At 34.2% G+C, this 20,929-nt stretch overlaps 1 protein-coding gene across 5 annotated transcripts in view; it reads right to left on the bottom strand.

Annotated features, from left to right (window-relative positions):
- Positions 1 to 20,929, bottom strand: part of TMEM106B (transmembrane protein 106B) — a 37,324-nt gene continuing 16,395 nt past the window's right edge. For all 5 annotated transcript variants that reach the window (XM_047849426.1, XM_047849424.1, XM_047849422.1 and 2 more), the window contains 5 exons: positions 16,495 to 16,654; positions 13,033 to 13,173; positions 12,733 to 12,782; positions 6,633 to 6,686; positions 1 to 5,861 (listed from right to left, as the gene is read on the bottom strand). In XM_047849426.1, coding sequence (XP_047705382.1) covers positions 5,723 to 5,861; positions 6,633 to 6,686; positions 12,733 to 12,782; positions 13,033 to 13,173; positions 16,495 to 16,654 — 544 coding nt within the window. In that variant the 3' untranslated portion in view covers positions 1 to 5,722. The remainder of the gene's footprint in view (positions 5,862 to 6,632; positions 6,687 to 12,732; positions 12,783 to 13,032; positions 13,174 to 16,494; positions 16,655 to 20,929) is intronic.

Here is a 20,929-nt window from a genome sequence, read left to right as displayed (position 1 = left end):
TACTTGACTGATACAAACTTTATTTTTCATGCCAAAATGTTTACAAATTTTATTTTTTCATACACAATTACAAGAGCAACAGTTACAAGTAACTAAAAAAATAGCATTTGGGGGCACTTCTATTCCTTTTGCTAACATAAGCATGTTTTGTTACATGAACAGCAACAATAATTACAATTACAGAACTGTTTAACTTGGGAATTTAGTGTTAGGATGGAGGCTAATCCATGAAACAAGCAAAGAGTAAGTGCCCAAACATAGTCTTTCATTCTATATTCTTCTTTATTCCATAATTAGAATCTACCCAGTAATGCCATCATTCAAATATCTGACCAGTTAGGTCAACTCAGTATTTTCCAAACTCTTACTTAATTTAGTTCTACAAGTGAATCTAAGACAAAACACACAAGGCATAGCTTGCTGATATCTGATGCCTAAAACAAACTGTTACATAATGAAGTTATGAATCTTTTGCAACTTGGCATGTGTTCCATCTCACACAAGAACTAAAAGATGAATAGTACCTACAGCACTGAGAGTCACTCCACCACAGCTGATACAGTATCTCCCAGACTTCTAGTTTCTAAAATTCTGGGGGAAGTGGGACAATTTGAACAGTAATAGTCTACACGGTAGTAATATTACCTCTTGGCCATTGGCCCAATACTAGTCCTTTTTTTTAGTATACAAAATATGCTGAAAACATTTCCTTAAACACATTTCAATTAATGTAATTAAACAGAAGGCAACAATTTCCTTCTATAAGAGTTATTTAGCTATGAAAAACTTGCCATATATTTGTTAAATTAATTTACGGAATATTTTTAGGGTCAATACAGATATTTAATTTAGAGCCTATCCTAAACATGTGTAAAAAGAACTACAAACATAATCACATTCGGTTTTTTTTTTTTTAACTGGAAATTACCATTTTTATCCCTATAGTAATTTTATAAATATATCACTTGCTTTTATCCAAATTAAGGATAAATTTCAAAAATCCACTGTGAAATTTACATTCTCACTAAGCACAAAAATACACAAATATTAGTTCTAATCAGAAATTTAAGCTAAGTGAAAATTTTTACTCTGAAATAAGTAGACCTGGGATATAGAAGTAAAAGTTTTGATCGAAGCAGATCACAAATATATTCTGTTTTCATGTAAAAATAATTTTTTTAAAGAAATAATGTTTAACAGTCTTTTAATCCCATCTTTTCAAACACATATTTTTCTTTTAAAATAAAATAGTTTCAGATAAACATTTCATTTAAAATCTGATTTTACAAAAAAGAAATAAAATTAATTATTCTTAGATGTATTTGAGCCAGGTAGTTGCTGCTTCCAGATGTTATGAGCTACAAATCGATTTATGACACTATGGTAAGTAACCTTTGGCTTCCAACGTAATAACTCGAAATTCAATTCACACTGCCTACCAAAGAAGTCTGATGTATATTTGTAAATTTAAAATTTTACATCTTTTAAAAAGAAAAAAATCCAAACAGATAAGTATGAATTATTTTAAAAATCAGTGATAAGCCACTTTTTATCACACCAAAGATCTATAAAATTATAATAAAGTCTCTTAATAGTATTTTTGAAAATACTATCAAAAACCTCAAAATCTTATATATATTAAGTACAACCAATATATTTTTAGAAAGAAAACATCTTCAAAGGCTGAAAAGGAAATATGCTATTTTTAAGAGCAATGATGTTTGAGTCAATCAGACATGTTTTCAATCTGAAATCTGCCACTTCCAAGCTTATGCATATTTCTTAACTTCTCTAAAACTCTTTCCTCAGATTTAAAATGGGGAGCAATGTCAGTAGCTACCTTAGAGGGCTTTCTGAGGAATAATCAGATAATGCACATAAGAGATTGCTGCAGTATATGACAAAGTAACTAATAGATATTAGCTAGACTGAGCAGTGACTTCCTTAGGGGTCAAGTACCCAACAAACTACTTTCTTAAATAAAATGTAATCATTATATACAGAATTATTTATCTTAAGAATTAAAAAAAAAAAAAAAATGGTGTGGAAGGGGGTTGGAGACATTCCGTACAACAAAACACCCCTATATTGCAATAATGATACCTTTATTGTATTTTGGCAATCACTTTCTCTCTATTGTAACACTGTACTATATCACTTCCAAAATACAATTCAGAAGATCTAAACTGAATTTTTTTTTGTCACAAATCTTAGAGAAAATAATTACCTCATTGGCCTAAATAAATGAAAAAGGCACAGAAAAACTGCTCACAAATAAAACCACAGTCATTTACATATTATGTACCATAGTAAGGATGGTTATTTGGCAATTTCAAGCAATTTATCTGGTATCTAATATTTTCACACTGTTCTTATTTCAAATCTCAAATACATTAACCTCTATTATTTATATATAGCCTTGTGTGACAACCTATCAGTCATATCTTTATTGGAATGATCAAGAAATACTAAATTTTAAAAGAAAAATTCAGCTATAGATTATGCTCCAAAGTATTTCACAAATGCTCATTTTCCATTTAAAATATTTCAGGTACCAACTTAAAGATACCCAAATCTTAGTTCATCAGTATTATTTTGATTGTCACTAGGAGCTATGTGAATGTTTTCTCTGATTTTTAATCATACTAACCTGAGTCAACAGGGCTTCTCAATGGACTCTATTTTAAATGACAGAGCACACACATAGGAGACAGAAAAATTAGGTATGGCCCCCTAAGATTATTTACTGAATATGTGATCTTCAGCAAGTCCCTTAACTTCTCCATGCCACGTCTCCTCTTCTAAAAGATAAGGATCCTGCCCCTCTCCTTTGTCTGACTCACAGGACCAGGTAAATTATATAAGAGAAACATGAAAGCTTTTACAAGGGCATATGTTAGATATATATAATATCAACACACAGAGACTTGTTATAGTATTGGATTTGGTTAGGATGACCAGTCTATTAAAAGTGTAATTTAAGAAAAAGTTATTCTTGAGAGTATCAGAGGGAAAAAATTATAACATCTTTACCATATCCTTGGAATAAGATCTGAAAGCAGTTTTAAAAAATATATTGTTATCTATCCTATTACTATGTAAGAAAAAATACACTGGACAATGCTCATTCGCCTTCCCTGTGTTTTTTTCTTTTTTTAATGGCTGTAATTCTGTTTCACCTGAATGTATTTTTGTAATTTTATTAACTTATACCTGCTCTGTTCCAAGCTTATTCTGGCAAGTTATTTAAAACTTCTCTGAAAGTAGTCACAGGTGATCTTTTTTTCTACTACAGGTTTGCACTTATCTTAAATTCTAGGTTTTTCTACCTTATGCTTCATGGAAAGTAGGTACAATAAAGTTTTAATTTTTAAAAATGAAGAAAAAATATTCAAAACTAAGTCACTAAAAGCAAATGTTCCTTCACTTTCCTGTATCTTCAGCAAATACTATGCATGCACTCCAAAAGGATATCAGACCACAAATCAATAGAAAAATCCATTCACTTACACTACATACTCTTATGAAGTTAAAAGATAAACCAGGATTGATTTCTGAAGAAGGCATATCTGAAGGGTGATTATGAAAAAATGAAGGGTGATTTTGAAGTAAGGACAAGTAGAGAACAGAATATGATAAACATTTTTGAAACACTTTATGATTTACACAGTCAGTGAAATACTATCATCTCTAGGTAACTCACTAAAGGAGAAGAAGCCTGACAGGTGACTGGTCAGGTATACAGAAAGATTTAGAAGCCCTAATATAGATGATTGTTGGTTAAAGTCACAGGAGTAGAAATTTTGAAGCAAAAGAGGGTCTAGATAATAGTCACTGAAAGATCAAAAGACAGAATGAGGGAAAATGAAATGAGAATGATTTGAAAAATACAAATAGAATCGAAACATTAGAGGAGGGTTCAGTTTCAAGGAGAATAGGAGTAGTCAAAAATCACAGAAGAAAAAAACATGAAGGCTGGGTTTGACTAGTGAGTCTATAACAAATGTAATGGGGTGACTTTAATAGCAACGATGGGTGAGTTAGCAACGATTAAGGTAAAACAACAGTCCAAAAAAAAAAAAAAGTGTATTCTACCCATTTAAAATGTTCACTCAGGAAAACTTGGGGAAAATTATAATAACACTAAGGGGAGACCTGAGTGTGTTTAAAGGCAGAAAGGAGACTTCATTAGCTCTAAATAATTAAACAAAGCTTGTGTGTAACAGCTGAGAGTCCGACTGATAAACAGGTATGTTTCAGACCTAAGTTAGGCACTTTGAGGGAAAGGGAACCTGACTTCTGTCTCTAGGGAACAGAAAGAAATTAATCTCAAGCCACTTATTTATTTATTTATTTTTTTGGTATCACAGTTGGTCCCTACCCTCAGTGGTACATATTTACAAGGTAATTAGAACTTGGTAAGTGAAAAGGCACAAAGCCCAAACAGAAAATGGTATTGAAAATATAAGATGACAAAATGCAAAAGTCAGTAATTTCCACTTGAAAACAATTTTAAATAAAATCCAAACAAAAAGTTGAAAATTTAAAAACGTTAACTGCTAGAGGCTTGATATCCATGTGATGTGCAAAGTGATTAAATTTTTAAAAAGCATAATATAGGTTTAATTTTTATATAGCCACCATCATTTAATAAAATTTCTTGGAGAATTTCTACCAAAGACACAATTTCCTCCTTGAAAACAGGCATAAAATGGGTAACATTGGGTGACTTGGGTACCAAAGAGTTGTGAAAAGTGTCTCCACAACTTGTTAGTCTGAAAAGCAACATTAAAAAAAAGTGGAGCATCAAAACACTTTATTTCAAAATCACTTGATGCCTGATCCTGTATGTAACTGGAACCATATTCACATTCTGTAAGTTTCTGAATTTCAATTTCCTGTTTTATTTATTTTTATGAGCAACTTACTTTATGTTGAATCTGTACTTTATTTGACATTTATTTAAGCTGTATAAAAGCCATGCACAGTTTATTTACAATATTATACATTAACGATGTTTGAAGACTACACAAAAATTTCACAAAACTTACTTAGATGGAAAGACATGTGAAACAGGGAGCTTTCGAAAATTTTAGATTCAGAATTTTGCAAAGATTATTTTGGTTTCTAGTGTTCTGCAAGCACTGGATTGAAATAAGGCTGACAAAAACGTGCAAATGAGTAGAATTTCAACAAATGAAAAACTACAAATGTTTAGCTAAAAGCTAAAATATCTTGAAATCCTACTATGTAGCAATGGGAATTTATAAAACAGAAAAAAAAAGGTTTTCTTTAAAAAGTCTTTCATGAATAACAGGCTCTCAGGAATATTCTATAAAAACATTCAGAAATAAAGTTTCTCAAATTATGTCCATCATCAAAGTTAGGTTTTCAGTAGTGGCCGAAGCTGTGAATTGTAAATTATTTACTGTCCTACATGGGAAGTCTCAATTTCCCCCGCTAGGGAGAGGGGGAGAAGAAAATCAATTGGCAAATTTAGATTCAAGTAAAAGATCCTGGTACAGACAACATGAACACAGAGTGGATCGCTGCAGTAATGTTCGAGTCCACATACTTTTACTTGTACCCCTAAAATGGAAGGTGTAAACTTTAGTTTTCTTCAATTTAAGATCTCCTATCAGGAAGTAAGTACCTCATTCTTCAGAGTTCTAGAAAATATCGATAGGGATTTCTTCTTCTCCACTGGCATATCATTCAATTTTTACTGTTGTGGCTGAAGTACATTTAGATACTCAGACTGCCCCAACTGATAAGTTGTGTTCCTTCCACAATCAACATACTGGTATCTTTCCTGGGATATCTGTTCAGAGTGTCCAAAGTATGTTGTTGTCACAGTAACTCTAAAAAAGAAAAATTGGGAGACACAACAACAACAAAAAAACTCAAACAGGGAGACACATTATTATTTACATAGAAGTTTTCTGAACTGAGAATACTTTCATATAGCAAAATTTTCTCCAGGGAGAGACTGATTAATGATAATATTGTGGACATGGGCCACTCAGGGAATATTTGCCCAACAGATAGCATAAATGCTGATTTAGCAAGCCTACTCCAATAATTATACACAAGAAATACCATGTTTTCAGAACATTTATCATTACTTAAAAATATGTAAGTTCATTTCACTTTTAAAAACAAAATTCTCTCATCACAGGAAAATTCTTTCATTCTTTCATCACATTTTGCACCATTAGCTGATGGTCCAAACACCAAACCTATAACCTACAATGTCTTAATGGCCTAGAATAACACCCAATTTGCACATTAGTAACAGTACTTATTACTGTGAAGGACTATTTACCATAGATAACAGAACAATGGATGCTGAGCTCTGTCCTCTTTTTCATCCCAACACCTGCCATCTTCCTGTGTTCTTGCAAGGTCTAGATTCACTCTTCAGCAGCCATGTGATCCTTCACTACTTCTCCGAGCTCCAATTTCCTCATTCTTAAAGTTGGATAATATTTACTCATCTCATCGCACTCTTTTAAGGCTTCAAACCCGACTGAACTGATACTTATAAAGGTGTTGTGTATGCTATAAGCCAAAGTTATAAATCTAAAGTTTAAAAAAGAAATTATTTCTTTCAAAAAAAAATTAATACTTACTGCATCATGAGTACGATATTATGTACTTTAATTGATATCAGTGTACAAAAATCACTGTTAAAAAGAAAAAACAATGTGAGTAAACGTGGCTATGATATTATAATTTAAAATCACTTAATTATGATTCCTAAAACTAAAAGAGATACGATACAGAAGACATAAGTAAGCATTTATTGATGGAACGTTTTCTACACCTAATAATGATAAAGATTTTCATGACTTTTTATTCTAAAAACAGACATGTTTTACTACAGCAATTGTAGAGTTGTTGCACACTGGCTACAAATTACTGCTACTTTTTATTCATCTTTTGAAATTGTAGTAAACAGTTTGTTAGAAATTCTGTATCAGCCTGATACTATAAAAGATGATAAAAAATCTTTTTTTTTCTTTTACTTAAGAGTTAATAATCATAGACCCAATGTAAAAGCTTTAGAAATTCAATAAGAGAACATTATACAATACTAGCATTTTTAGTTCTGCGATACTAAAGTCAACAAATACTAAAATGTGTGAGACTATGGTTCTTATAGTAAATAAAGTGACATGGTGTGCTGAATGGGAAAATTATGCAGCCAAGAATTCTTTATCCAGCAAGGCTGTCATTCAGAATACAAGGAGAAAAAAAGAGTTTCCCAGACAAACAAAAGTAAAGAAGTTTGTGACTACTAAACCAGCCGTGCAAGGAAGAGGGACTGGGGGCAAGGCAGTGAAGAATAAAAAGGACCAGAGAACATCACCAGAAACACCAACTCTACAGGTAACACAATGGCACTAAATTTATGTTTCAATAATCACTCTGAATGTAAATGGTCTAAATGCTCCAATCAAAAGACATAGGGTATCAGAACGGGTTTAAAAAAACAAACAAACAACCCACACACAAAAACAAGACCCATCTACATGCTGCCTACACAAGACTCATTTTAGACCTAAGACACCTGTAGATTGAAAGTGAGGGGATGGAGGGGCGCCTGGGTGGCTCAGTCGGTTAAGCGTCCGACTTTGGCTCAGGTCACAATCTCGCGGTCCGTGAGTTCGAGCCCCGTGTCAGGCTCTAGGCTGATGGCTCAGAGCCTGGAGCCTGTTTCCCATTCTGTGTCTCCCTCTCTCTCTGTCCCTCCCCCATTCATATTCTGTCTCTCTCTGTCTCAAAAATAAATGTTAAAAAAAAATAATAATAAAAAAAATTTAAAAAGTGAGGGGATGGAGAACTGTCATGCTAATGGACATCAAAAGAAAGCCAGAGTAGCCATACTTATATCAGACAAACAAGATTTTAAAACAAAGACTATAACAAAAGATGAAGGCATTCTATCATAATTCAGAGGTCTATCCATCAAGAAGATCTAACGACTGTAAATATTTATGCCCCCAACCTGAAACACCCAAATATATAAATCAATAATGATAAACGTGAAGAAACCTACTGATAATAAAACCGTAATAATAAAAGTTTAATACTCCGCTTACAGCAAATCAACAAGGAAACAATGTCTTAGAATGATACAATGGACAGGATGAACTTAACAGATATATTCAGAATATTTCATCTTAAAGCAACAGAATAGACATTCTTCTCAAGTGCTCATGGAACATTCTCCAGAATAGATCATATACCGTGTCACAAATCAGTCAGGTCCAAAAAGATCAAGACCATGCCATGCATATTTTCAGATCACAACACTTTGAAACTTGAAATCAACCACAAGAAAAAATTTAGAAAGTCCTCAAATACGTGGTGGTTAAAGAACATCCTACCAAAGAATGAATGCCTTAACCATGAAATTAAAGAAGAAATAAAAAAATACAAGGAAGCAAATGAAAATGAAAACATGACAGACCAGAACCTTTGGGATGCAGCAAAGGCAGTCCCAAGACGGAAGTATATTGCAATAAAGAACTAACAGGGTGCCTGGGTGGCTCAGTCGGTTAAGCATCTGACTTCGGCTCAGGTCACGATCTCACGGTTTGTGAGTTTGAGCCCCGTGTTGGGCTCTGTGCTGATAGCTCAAAGCCTGGAGCCTGCTTCAGATTCTGTGTCTCCCCCTCTCTCTGTCCCTCCCATGCTCATGCTCTCTCAATAATAAATAAACGTTAAAAAAATTAAAACAAAAAAGGGTCTACTTCAAGAAGAAAAGTCTCCAAATACACAACCTAACCTTACACCTAGAGGAGCTAGAGAAGAACCAGCAAATAAGGCCTAAAGCTAGCACAAGAAAGGACATAATACAGAAAAAAAACAATATAGAAACAGCAACAAAAAACGTGTAACAGATCAATGAAACTAAATAATGGTTCTTTGAAAGAATAAACAAAATTGATAACCCCCTAGCTGGACTTATCAAAAAGAAAAGAGAGGACCCAAATAGAAAAACATCACAAATGCAAGAGGAGAAATTACAACCAATACCAGAGAAATACAAACAATTATAAGAGAATACTATGTAAAATTATATGCCAACAAACTGGGCAATCTAGAAGAAATGGACAAATTCCTAAAAATTCACAAACTACCAAAACTGAAACAGGAAGAAATAGGAAATTTGAAGAGATGCGTAATCAGCAAAGAAAATGAATCAGTTATCAAAAATTTCCCAATAGGCGCGCCTTGGTAGCTCAGTCGGTTAAGCATCAGACTTTGGCACAGGTCATGATCTCATAGCTCTCTGTGCTGACAGTTCAGAACCTGGAGCTTGCTTCAGATTCTGTGTCTCCCTCTCTCTGCCCCTCCCCCACTGACACTGTCTCTCCCTCTCTCTCAAAAATAAAAAAACAATAAAAAAAAAATTTTTTTTTAAATCTCCCAACAAATAAGAGCCATGGGCCAGATGGCTTCTCAGGGGAATTCTATCAGACATTTAAAGAAGAGTTGACACCTCTTCTTTTCAAATTGTTCCAAAAAATAGGATGGAAGGAAAGCTTCCAAACTCATTCTATGAAGACAGTATTACCTTGATTCTAAAACCAGACAAAGACCCCACTAAAAAGGAGAATTACAGGCCAATATCCTTGATGAAACTGGATGTAAAACTTCTCAACAAGATCCTAGCAAATAGAATCCAACAGAATATACATTAGAAGAATTATTCACCATGATCACGTGGAATTTATTCCTGGGCTTGAGGGCTGGTTCAATATTCGCAAATCAATCAACATGATACACGTTAATAAAAGAATAAGAACCATATATCCTCTCAATAGATGCAGAAAAAATATTTGACAAAATACAGCATCCTTTCTTGATAAAAACCCTCAAGAAAATAGGGATAGTAGGAACATACTCCATCATAATAAAGGCCATATATGAAGGAGCTACAGCTAATATCATCCTCAATGGGAAAAAACTGAGATCTTTCCCCCTAAGGTCAGGAACACGACAGGGATGTCCACACTCACCACTGTTGTTCAACATAGTAGTGAAAGTCCTAGCCTCAGCAATCAGAAAACAAAAATAAATAGAAGCCATACAAATGGCAAGAAAGAAGTCAAATTTTCACTCTTTGCAGATGACATGACACTCTATGTGGAAAATTTGAAAGAGTCCATCAAAACACTGCTAGATTTCAGGGTGCCTGGGTGGCTCAGTCAGTTGAGCATCTGACTTTGGCTCAGGTCAGGATCTCACAGTTTGTGAGTTCGAGCCCCACATCGGGCTCTGTGCTGACAGCTCAGAGCCTGGAGCCTGTTTCAGGCTCTGTGTCTCCTTCTCTCTGCCCCTTCCCCGCTCATGCTCTGTCTCTCTCTGTCTCTCAAAAATGAATAAACATTAATAAACAACAACAAAAAAAACTAAACTAAAAAAAAAAACAAAACACTGCTAGATTTCATACATGATTTCATCAAAGTCACAGGATATAAAACCAACATAGAGAAATCGGTTGCATTTCTATACACCAATAATCCTTTGCAGAAAGAGAAATCAAGGAATTGATCCTATTAACAACTGCACCAAAATCAGCAAGATACACAGGAATAAACATAACCAAAGAGGTAAAAGATCTGTATGCTGAAAACTATAGAAAGGTTATGAAAGAAATTGTAGAACTCACAGGGAAAAGGAAAAACATTCCATGTTCATGAACTAGAAGAACAAACATTGTTAAAATGTCAATACTACCCAAAGCAATCTACACATTCAATGCAATCCCTATCAAAATAACACCAGCATTCTTCACAGAGTTAGAGCCAACAATTCTAAAATTTTTATGAAACCAGAAAAGGCCCTGAATAGTCAAAGCAATCCTGAAAAAGAAAACCAAAGCTGGAGGCATCACAATTCTGGACTTTAAGCTGTATCACAAAGCTGTAATCATCATGACAGTATGGCACTAGCACAGAAACACATAGGTCAATGGAACAGAATAGAGAACCCAGAAATGGACCCCAAAATGTATGGCCATAATCTTCAACAAAGCAGGAAAGAATATCCAATGGAAAAAAGACAGTCTCTTCAGCAAATGGTGTTGAGAAAACTGGACAGGGACATGCAAAAGAATGAAATTGGAGCACGTTCTTACCCTGTATACAAAAATAAACTCAAAATGGATGAAAGACCTAAATGTAAGACAGGAAACCATTAGAATCATTCGGGAGAAAACAGACAGCAACCTCTCTGACCTTGGCCAGAGCAACTTCCTACTAGACATGTCTTTGGAAGCAAGGGCAACAAAAGCAAAAATGAACTATTGGGACCTCATCAAGATAAAAGGCTTCTGCACGGCAAAAGAAACAATCCACAAAACTAAAAGGCAGCCTACAGAATGGGAGAAGATATATGCAAATGACGTATCAGATAAAGGATTAATATCCAAAATCTATAAAGAATTTATCAAACTCAACACCCAAAAAATAAATAATCCACTGAGGAAATGGGCAAAAGACATGAATAGACACTTTTCCAAAGAAGACATACAGATGGCTAAGAGACACATGAAAAAATGCTCAACATCACTCATCATCAGGGAAATACAAATCAAAACCACCATGAGATATCACGTCACACCTGTCAGATTAGCTAAATGAACAACTCCTTCTGGATGTTGGTGAGGATGTGGAGAAAGGGGAATACTTCTGCACCATTGGTGGGAATGCAAACTGGTGCAGCCACTCTGGAAAACAGTACAGAGGTTCCTCCAAAAATTAAAAATAGATACCCTACAACTCAGTAATTGGCACTACTCAGTATTTATCCAAAGGATACAAAAATGCTGATTCAAAGAGACACATGCACCACAATGTTTAGAGCAGTGCTATCAACAATAGCCAAATTATGGAAAGAGCCCAAATGTCCATCAACTGATAAATGGATGAAGAAGATATGTGTGTGTGTGTGTGTGTGTGTGTGCGCGCGCGCACGCGTTGGGGGGGTGTGGTGTGTGTGCATACATCTGTACACACACGTACACACACACACACACACACACACACACATATATAATGTACACATACACACATACATACAATGGAATATTACTCAGTGATCAAGAAAGAATGAAATCTTGCCATATATTATGCTAAATGAAGTAAGTCAGAGAAAGACAAACATGATTTCACTCATATGTGGATTATAAGAAACAGATGAAGATAGGGGAAGGGAAGGAAAAATAAGATAACAGAGAAGGAAGCAAACCATAACAGACTCTTAAATAAAGAAAACAAACTGAGGGTTGCTGGAGGGGAGGTCAGTAGGAGGGATGGGCTAAACAGGTGAGGCATTAACGAAGGCACCTGTTGGAATAAGCAGTGGGTGTTATAAGTAAGTGGTCAATCGCTGGATTCTACCCCTGAAACCAATATTACACTATATGTTAACTAACTTGAGTTTAAATAAAAATAAATAATTTTTAAAAAGGTGACAAGGTGTATTTGACCTTAATTATGAAAAATAAAAAATGAATATTAAGGGTATAGACACATACTACACATAAATATTATGCATGTTGACGAGAGAGAAGACAATAGAGATGATCAGAGGCCAGAAGTATTCCAAATGTGATTTCCTGACTGCTAAGATTGTGGGAAATTAAAAAGATATCTATACACTCTATTCTTGATATTTTATAATTTAATGAGAGATTATTCAAATATCAAAACTTACTACATATAACTCATTTCTTCTGCTATGATAGTAGGTACCGTATAATCGATCTGAAAGACAAAAAGTGAAAATAAGCCAACTAGAAAGAGGAGCAAAGCATCAAAGATTTCAGACATGTTTCATAATTTCAAAGAGTTAGAAATCTCTCCTTTTGCATGGCTGAGTCTAAGACTTTCTCTTATACGTGCAAAGAACACATGTCAAGTTTGTGAGGAAATCCTCCCCCTCCCTCAGATTAATATGATATAGAAAGTCAAAAGTCATTGAACTCCTCCAAAGTATTTTATGATGGAAACTTACTTGTTTCATATCCAGTGGGCCAATATTGGTTATGTTGTTTAAGCGAGCCTTTCCAATAACAGTTTTTGAAAACTGAACTTGTGCAGTGATATTTTCAACTTCAACAGAATAATAGTTATTGTTTGTTATATTTAGTGTGTTCTGTAAAAGAAAAGGCAAAAAATGTATAAGCATAACAAATATGTATCCAAAATCAATTTAAAAAAATGACTTCAGAGGTGCCTGGGTGGCTTAGTCCATTAAGCATCCGACTTCAGCTCAGGTCACCATCTCAGTTTGTGGGTTTGGGCCCCACATCAGGCTCTGTGAGGACAGCTCAAAGCCTGGGGCTTGCTTCGGATTCTGTGTCTCCCTCTCTCTCTGCCCCTCCCCCACTCATGCTCTGTGTCTCTCTCTCAAAAATAAACATAAAAAAAATGACTTCAGCTGTGGCCACACTTCAGTTATTAGGAGGAAGAAAACTATTGCCAAAAATATCAAAGGATATTAAATAAGCTAATTATTTGTTTTTATGATGAATACTATGTACCTAATATGCCGACAATAAGCACACAATTAAAAATTAACAGGTCTACGGGGCGCCTGGGTGGCTCAGTCAGTTAAGCATCTGACTTTGGCTTAGGTCATGATCTCACAGTTCCTAAGTTCAAGCCCCGCATCAAGCTCTGTACTGACAGCTTGAAGCCTGGAGCCTGCTTCAGATTCTGTGTCTCCCTCTCTCTCTCCTTCTCCCCTGCTTGTGCTCTCTCTCTCAAAAATAAATAAATGTGAAAAAAAAATTAAAAAATAAACAACAGGCCCAGAAAATGTACATTACAGGAATATAGAAAATGAATGTTAGAAAATGTATTTATGGCCTTAGAAAAATTCTATAAAAATAATTTTTAAATTTCATCTGAATTTCTACTAAATGTTAATATATAAATATCCTCACAGACTATATTAGTAATGTATTTCCTATTCTATCAGGTACAAAAATGACCATTTAAAATGTTAAACAGTACTTCGTATAAACTTTTTTGTCTAAAAGAAATTGGTATTTTAACTTATACATGAGTAGAGATTTCTACTGGGTCACTTTGGAGAAGAAATGGGATAGATTCAAGTCTATTTGTTGGAAAGAAATTGAGCTACATCATTGTACTTAACAGCAGGGGTAATTTCCACAATTCTAATTCACAGTTATGTCAAATTATTTTAGAAAATGAGCAGTAGGAAAAAAATGTTAAATCAAGAAATAACAGATAACAAAACATCTAAAACAGTCATCACAAATGAAAATCAATAGTAACTAAATGATGAATGTTAAATATTCATAAGGCAGATTGTAATGGTTACCATTTATATACAAAGAGCCCTCACAAACTGAAAAGAAAACGACAAAATCTTTAGAGGTAAAAAGAAACAAAAAAAGTAAAGCATATGAATAAACAAATCAAAAGAGTACAAATATAATTGGCCAAGAAACACTTAAAAACCCTCAAATTCATTTAGAGTTAGGAATAAGCTAGTAAACTTAATATTCATTAAACTAGTAAAGCTTGTAGAAAGCAACAAATTCTATTCTTGGTAGGGATTTGAGCACAAGGGTCAATTTTTACATTACTGGGAAACGTGAAGCACTGCAGCCATTCTGGTAAGTAATCTAGCAATATCCATTAAAATAAAAATACATATATCCTTTGACCTAGCAATCCTACTTTTGAGCATTTATTCCAAAGAAATAAAGACATCATGATGTGAATGAGAATAGTGGCAAAAACAAAAAGAAAAGAAAGTGAATGACCATCCACAAAAATGATTAGTAATAAATTATTGCATAGAATATTACGCAACCCATTAAAAAGAATGTAGTAAGTCTAAGCCAGAAATTCAGGAGAGATTTCTACAAGGTATTAACAAGTGAGAAAACCAACATGCGTAAAATATGTACAAAATATTCTTTTGAAAATAAATATTACTTTAAGAAAAGCTGACAATGTGAGCTTATAAATTAATATAAATATGGAGAAAGATGAAAAGATGCAATAAGAGATAAGTGGAAAGAAGAATCTTAGTAAAAAAGGATTAAAAAAAGAATGTACTAGTGACCAGCAATTACATGATCACATTTATGTATTAATTTAAATCATAGTTATAAATGTAGAGTTTTTTTTTAATTTCCTAATATAGTAGAAATAATCTTTACCTAAATATACAAACGTTTTTATCTACTTGGCTCTTAATACCCATGTCAACTTAATTTCTAGACACTGAAGGAAAGAGATTGTTAATTTGAGGTCAATGGACCTTCTGATACAGGCCAAAGAATGGGATTCAGAAGAATCTTGGAATCCTTTGTACATGCAAAATAATGTTGGCATAGGTCTTTTTCTGAAGTGCCACAGCTTTCATGAGAATATTAAAAGGATCAATCATATATTGAAGGCTAGAAAGATAACAAAGATAAACATTAAGAAAGACAAAAAAAAAAAGGACAAAAAGTTTAGTACTAACAGACATATTGTTACTGAGAGCAGTGAGAATCCACTTAATTTGTAAGTCAAGAGAGCACAAGCATAAGCTTTCAAATAATGATTTTTTTTTTAATTTTTTTTCAACGTTTTTTATTTATTTTTGGGACAGAGAGAGACAGAGCATGAACGGGGGAGGGGCAGAGAGAGAGGGAGACACAGAATCGGAAACAGGCCCCAGGCTCCGAGCCATCAGCCCAGATCCCGATGCGGGGCTCGAACTCACGGACCGCGAGATCGTGACCTGGCTGAAGTCGGACGCTTAACCGACTGCGCCACCCAGGCGCCCCTCAAATAATGATTTTTTAAAAAAAATTTTTTTTAAATGTTTGTTTATTTTTTGAGAGAGAGAGACAGAGTATGAGCAGTGGAGAGGCAGAGAGAGTGAGAGATACACACAGAATCGGAAGCAGGCTCCCAGCTCTGAGCTCTCAGCACAGACAGCAGTGTTTTCCTGGACAGTAAAACACTATGGATATTTCCCCATATACTAATTTATAAGAGAAATCAAACAGGCACTTGTACCTTATCTTTAGACACAATACAGGAATAGTCTGTTAAAACGGTAAAAATTGTATTTCACCATATATAAGGAAAAGAAAATGTTACCTTTATAACATTTATAGAATCAACCTACTTTTAACACTTGGCAAGAAGCTATTCAAAGGCTGAAAAGTAAACAGACTATAAATATTCTTTTGTCAACAACAGTTTAGTTTATTTACCATTTTAAAGGCAACTTCAAATGCTAAATGATTCTGTATACACAATCACCAGTACTTACTATTTGCCATTTTCGGCACAACCAGAAATGATAGAAAAGATCAACAGCAGATATACAGAAAGCAAACTGACCAGTGTCACATTTAATATTCTCTCAGAGGGACAAAAGTGTACTTAATATAATAAAGGAATGTAATCAAATATTTTAATGTAATTTTGTACTTACCGTGATATTTAAATATACTGTACGCTTTTGAACATCATAACTGACGTATGCTGATTTTACGCCAATGTATTTCACGTCAATAGAGCGAGGGAAAAGGAAAAACACAGCCAATCCAGAAAGGAGCAGACAGACAAACACAGAAGCCATCACATACAGCTTTCTGAAAACAAAAATGAGAGTATGAAAATACATGTGCATCAAAAATTACATAATGAAACATTTAGAGAAGATATTTTCAACTTGAATTTTTCCCCTATTATACCAGCAGGAAAAAATGTATAATTTTACCATTTTTTTATATTATAAAAGTAATTAGTAGTGTTGGGTCTGGTCTATAAAGTGTTAAAATGTTCTCCTTAAAAGATGTATGTACCTTTTTGGAGACTGGGATTTCAGGATTACTGAAGGCAGAATATTAACTACAGTCATTCCTAAACCAGGCTGCACACTAGAATTAATTAAGCTGGAGAACTTTATAAAAACATGGATTTCAAGAATCCCTTCTCTCCCTTCTGAATTTAGCAGAGCAGAATTTTCATGTGAGTTTTGCACGTGATTCCCAAAGTGACTGCTCATCAGAACCACCTGTGAAGCCCTTAAAAGCATAATGACATAACCACAAGCCTCATGAATCTCACTAAGTCGAAGACTTTTTGAGTCTCCTCATCCCAAAGTATTTATGTACTCAGTTTTTAAAATATTGTTTACATTAATCAACTCTGTTTTGATGATGCTATTAAGCTGTTTCTTGAAAATCAAGAAAGGGGATAATAATATGCAGATATAAGACAAGAAAAAACAAAACAAAACAAAAAACTTTCCATGCCTTTCCTAGTCTTCTAACTCTCCTTGACAGGTATCTCTTCCATCTCCCGCTCTTTATTTCCAATCTCCAAAGATAAAAATTGCCTCTATCTTCAATTTTATCCTCAAAATAGGGTTTCAAAGTAAAATTTTCCTGGCTTCTCCAATAAACAGCTCTCAGCTCAAAGCCCACAGCACCTTTTATTTTTTTAAAAAAACTAGGTCTTTTATATTACTTAATCTTTTCTTTATGTCCTAGTCATTAAATACTCATTTTATCCTTTCTCCTACTTTCTCTTCCCCACCAATTCCCAAATGCCTTAATAGACGTAATCTTTGCCTGCCCCACAACTGCTATTTCAAATGACTCTTGCACATGTTTTATGTTTCTGAGTATTTTGTCTAAGAAAAGAGAACAAAATGGTTTAAAAAAAAAAATAAAACAAAGATTCGCTAAGTCACTACCACTAGGCCCACACTACTGCTTTGAGCAAACAAAGACGTTCCCACTCACTCACTCTAGATTTCCTCGAAACCGGAGTAGGGTGATGATCACTACTAGATTACCTACTGAATAGTTTAGCACACATTTATAGTACCTACTCTACACCAAACTCCTAAAAAAGGTATAAAAAACAGAGTTCAGAAATCATGACTAAAAAAAATCTGAACTTTGTTGAATTTTCTTCTATTTTAGTGTTGTTATTTTTAATTAGTGCTAGGTGAGCCCGCCCTAATCTATTTAGGATTTAGGGCCTATAAATCAGCTCCAGGTGTTAATATATGATCAATGTCCTAAATTACTCTGCACCCCAAGTTTACAGCCATGAATCTGATGGGATAAACATTCCACATAGTATTTCCTACCAAATTGAAAAACTGGCTAGTACACTGATGAAGACTATAGATGTCTATTATAAAATTCACCAGTCATCATTTTTCTTATGGCTCTAGGACAGTAATGAATCCTAGGAGGTAGAGAACTGATAAAGCTATAAAGATCATGTGGCTTATTTGGACTCAAGTTACATTTCTACTTTTGCCATTTGCTACTTGCAACACTTTCGGCAATTTACTTTTTTTCTCCACTCTAAAATGTGTAGATTTGTTTTCAGGATTAAATGATACAGCTAAAATATGCAGACAAAAGCAATAAATAAATATAATTTCCTAACTACCTCATCACAACTCCCCCAACTTAAAGAACCACAGTTGTCCGGAAAATATTATAGTTTCACTAAAAAATGAGTCATTGTTTTTTCATTGCACATCTGAAACTCCTAAAAATTCTTAAGGGGCTTCCTACGGTTTTCAGATTTCTTAGCTTACTAATGGTGTGGACCTTGCTATTTTCTCAAGCTTCATCTCTACCACTTTCCAACAGCAGCATTTACTTTAGGCAAAAAACCGGATTCCAGCCTGTTACTCTCATCTATGCACATACTGTTCCTTCTGTCTTAACGGTCTACCTCAACTTTTTCTACTTTTCTAAGATTCAGCTAATGCTTCACCTTCTTTGGAGCCTTCCCTAATTCCATAAAATAATTTAGATTCTACCATACTCTGCTCTCATAGTACTCTGGAAATACCTCTAACAGGTAAGACAAAGGTACTGTAATCACAAGCTTACATGTCTATCTCCTCGATAAATTCATTAATTCCCTTATACCAAAGATACTTTTGAACAATTTGTATCCCAGGCCTTAGAACAGTGACTGATTTCACAGGTACTCAATAGGTGTCTAGGTTGCCGTCCAATAGTATTTTTCTCTTCATATTTCATTCTGAATACTTACTATCGCTATGTATTTAAATTCACTCCTTTTTCCTGAAGTGTCTAATTTGTTGTTAACTCTTCCCATGTAGTTTTCATCTTATTCAGATATTGTAGTTTTCATTTCTAAACATTCTATTTGGATCTTTTTAAAATATCTTCCATGTCTATTCTTAAGCCCCATCTCTTGAAACTACAGAATATAGTTAAAATAAGTATTTCACTGTCCTTGTCAAATGCTTTCTTCTATGCCATTTATTGGTCTGTTTCTATAAATGGTCTTTCCCATTATGGGCTCTATTTTTCATCTTCTTTTCACGCTTGGTAATTTTTAATTGGATGACAGACTCATATATTTTACCATGTTGAATGCAGGATAGTTTGGAATTCCTACATATATTCTTGAGCTCTGTATTGGGATATAGTTGAGTTTCTTGAAAAGAATTTAAACCTTTTGACATTTGCTTTTAGGTCTTGTTAAGCATGAGTACTGTAGCTTTTAATCTAGGGCTAATTCTTTCTGTTACTGTGGAAATAACCTTCTGAGTACTCCACCTGATTCCCTCTGAATTATGAGATTTTCCACACTGATTGGTGGAAACTATCCCTGGTCCTATATAAGCGTTAGGGACTGCTCCCTCTGTGTTGTTTTGTATGGTTCTTCCTTCAGCCTCAGGGGCTTTCTTCACACATATACACTGATCAGTACTCAGCTAGACACTCACAGAGTACCCAGTGGTAACTCTCTATCCTCTGGTACTTTGCCCTACTAACTGTGGTCTTGGCCTCCAAGATTCCCAGGACCATCTATCTCCTCAGTTTAGGGGTACTGCTAAGCTCTGCCTGCACTCTTTCCATTGTACTGTGATCTGATATCTTTTCCTAGACAGTAAAGTGGTACAATCATAGGGTTTACATCATTAGCTTTCCCTTTCTCAGATATCACTGGCCTGTACTGGCTGATGTCCACTGTCTAAAAATATTGTTTCATTTATCTGTCCAGTTTTTTAGTTGTTTCAGACATAAGAATAAACCTAGTCCCTATGATTCCATCTTTGGTTGGAAATGAAAAAAACAAATTTATTTGATTTTGTACTTGTATCACTTTGTTTTTAGGCTAAGAATCTTATTCCCTAATGACATTAGTACATAATTACTTATCTGCTTTACATAAAGAAGTTCCAAAATTACACTAACATTACTCCTAACAATGCAGCTACTGAGTACAGTTTAAGCTTTTGTTGGTAGTTATCTTTGTCATTTAGAACACATCTTCCTAGACACTGACAGTCAAAGTGCAATGTTTTCAAGTCACTTAAAGTGATTCTTTCATCTGCAGTCATGCCAACAACCGGATATACAGTTAGAATCATTTGTTTCAGTTTGTTTCAATTTTTAGCATTTTTTAAATTTTACTTCCAATTTCCAAACTTTTAAATTCTTTTTAAAAAAAAATGTACATGGTTGTAAAGTTCAAACAATATAAATACATACACATACACACAGAGATCTCACGTGCTTACCTGTTCCCTCTTCCAAGTTCCCTCCCAAATTCTGAGAGTAATCAATTGTATTAGTCTTAGGTTTATCATTCCATTGTTTCTCTCTCCTTCTCTGTATGCATGTGTGTGTTTTCAGATAAAACCGTACTCTAGATATGAACTGTAGTGAAATACAGAGTTCTTCCTTTTCCATTTTATCATTGTATAGATGTAGCGTGACTTATTCTACCCGAATCCTATTATTGGACATTTATATTACTTCTAGTCTTTTGCTATTATAAAACACTGGCACAGTGGATAAAAACCATACTTTATTTGACAATGATCCTCAGGAAAACATTTTCAAAGTAGAATT

The sequence above is a fragment of the Prionailurus viverrinus genome, chromosome A2 (assembly GCF_022837055.1).
Source record: "Prionailurus viverrinus isolate Anna chromosome A2, UM_Priviv_1.0, whole genome shotgun sequence".
NCBI classification, from domain to species: domain Eukaryota; kingdom Metazoa; phylum Chordata; class Mammalia; order Carnivora; family Felidae; genus Prionailurus; species Prionailurus viverrinus.
The sequence above is the reverse complement of the archived record's forward strand: the minus strand, read 5'-3'. Positions and strand labels throughout refer to the sequence as shown.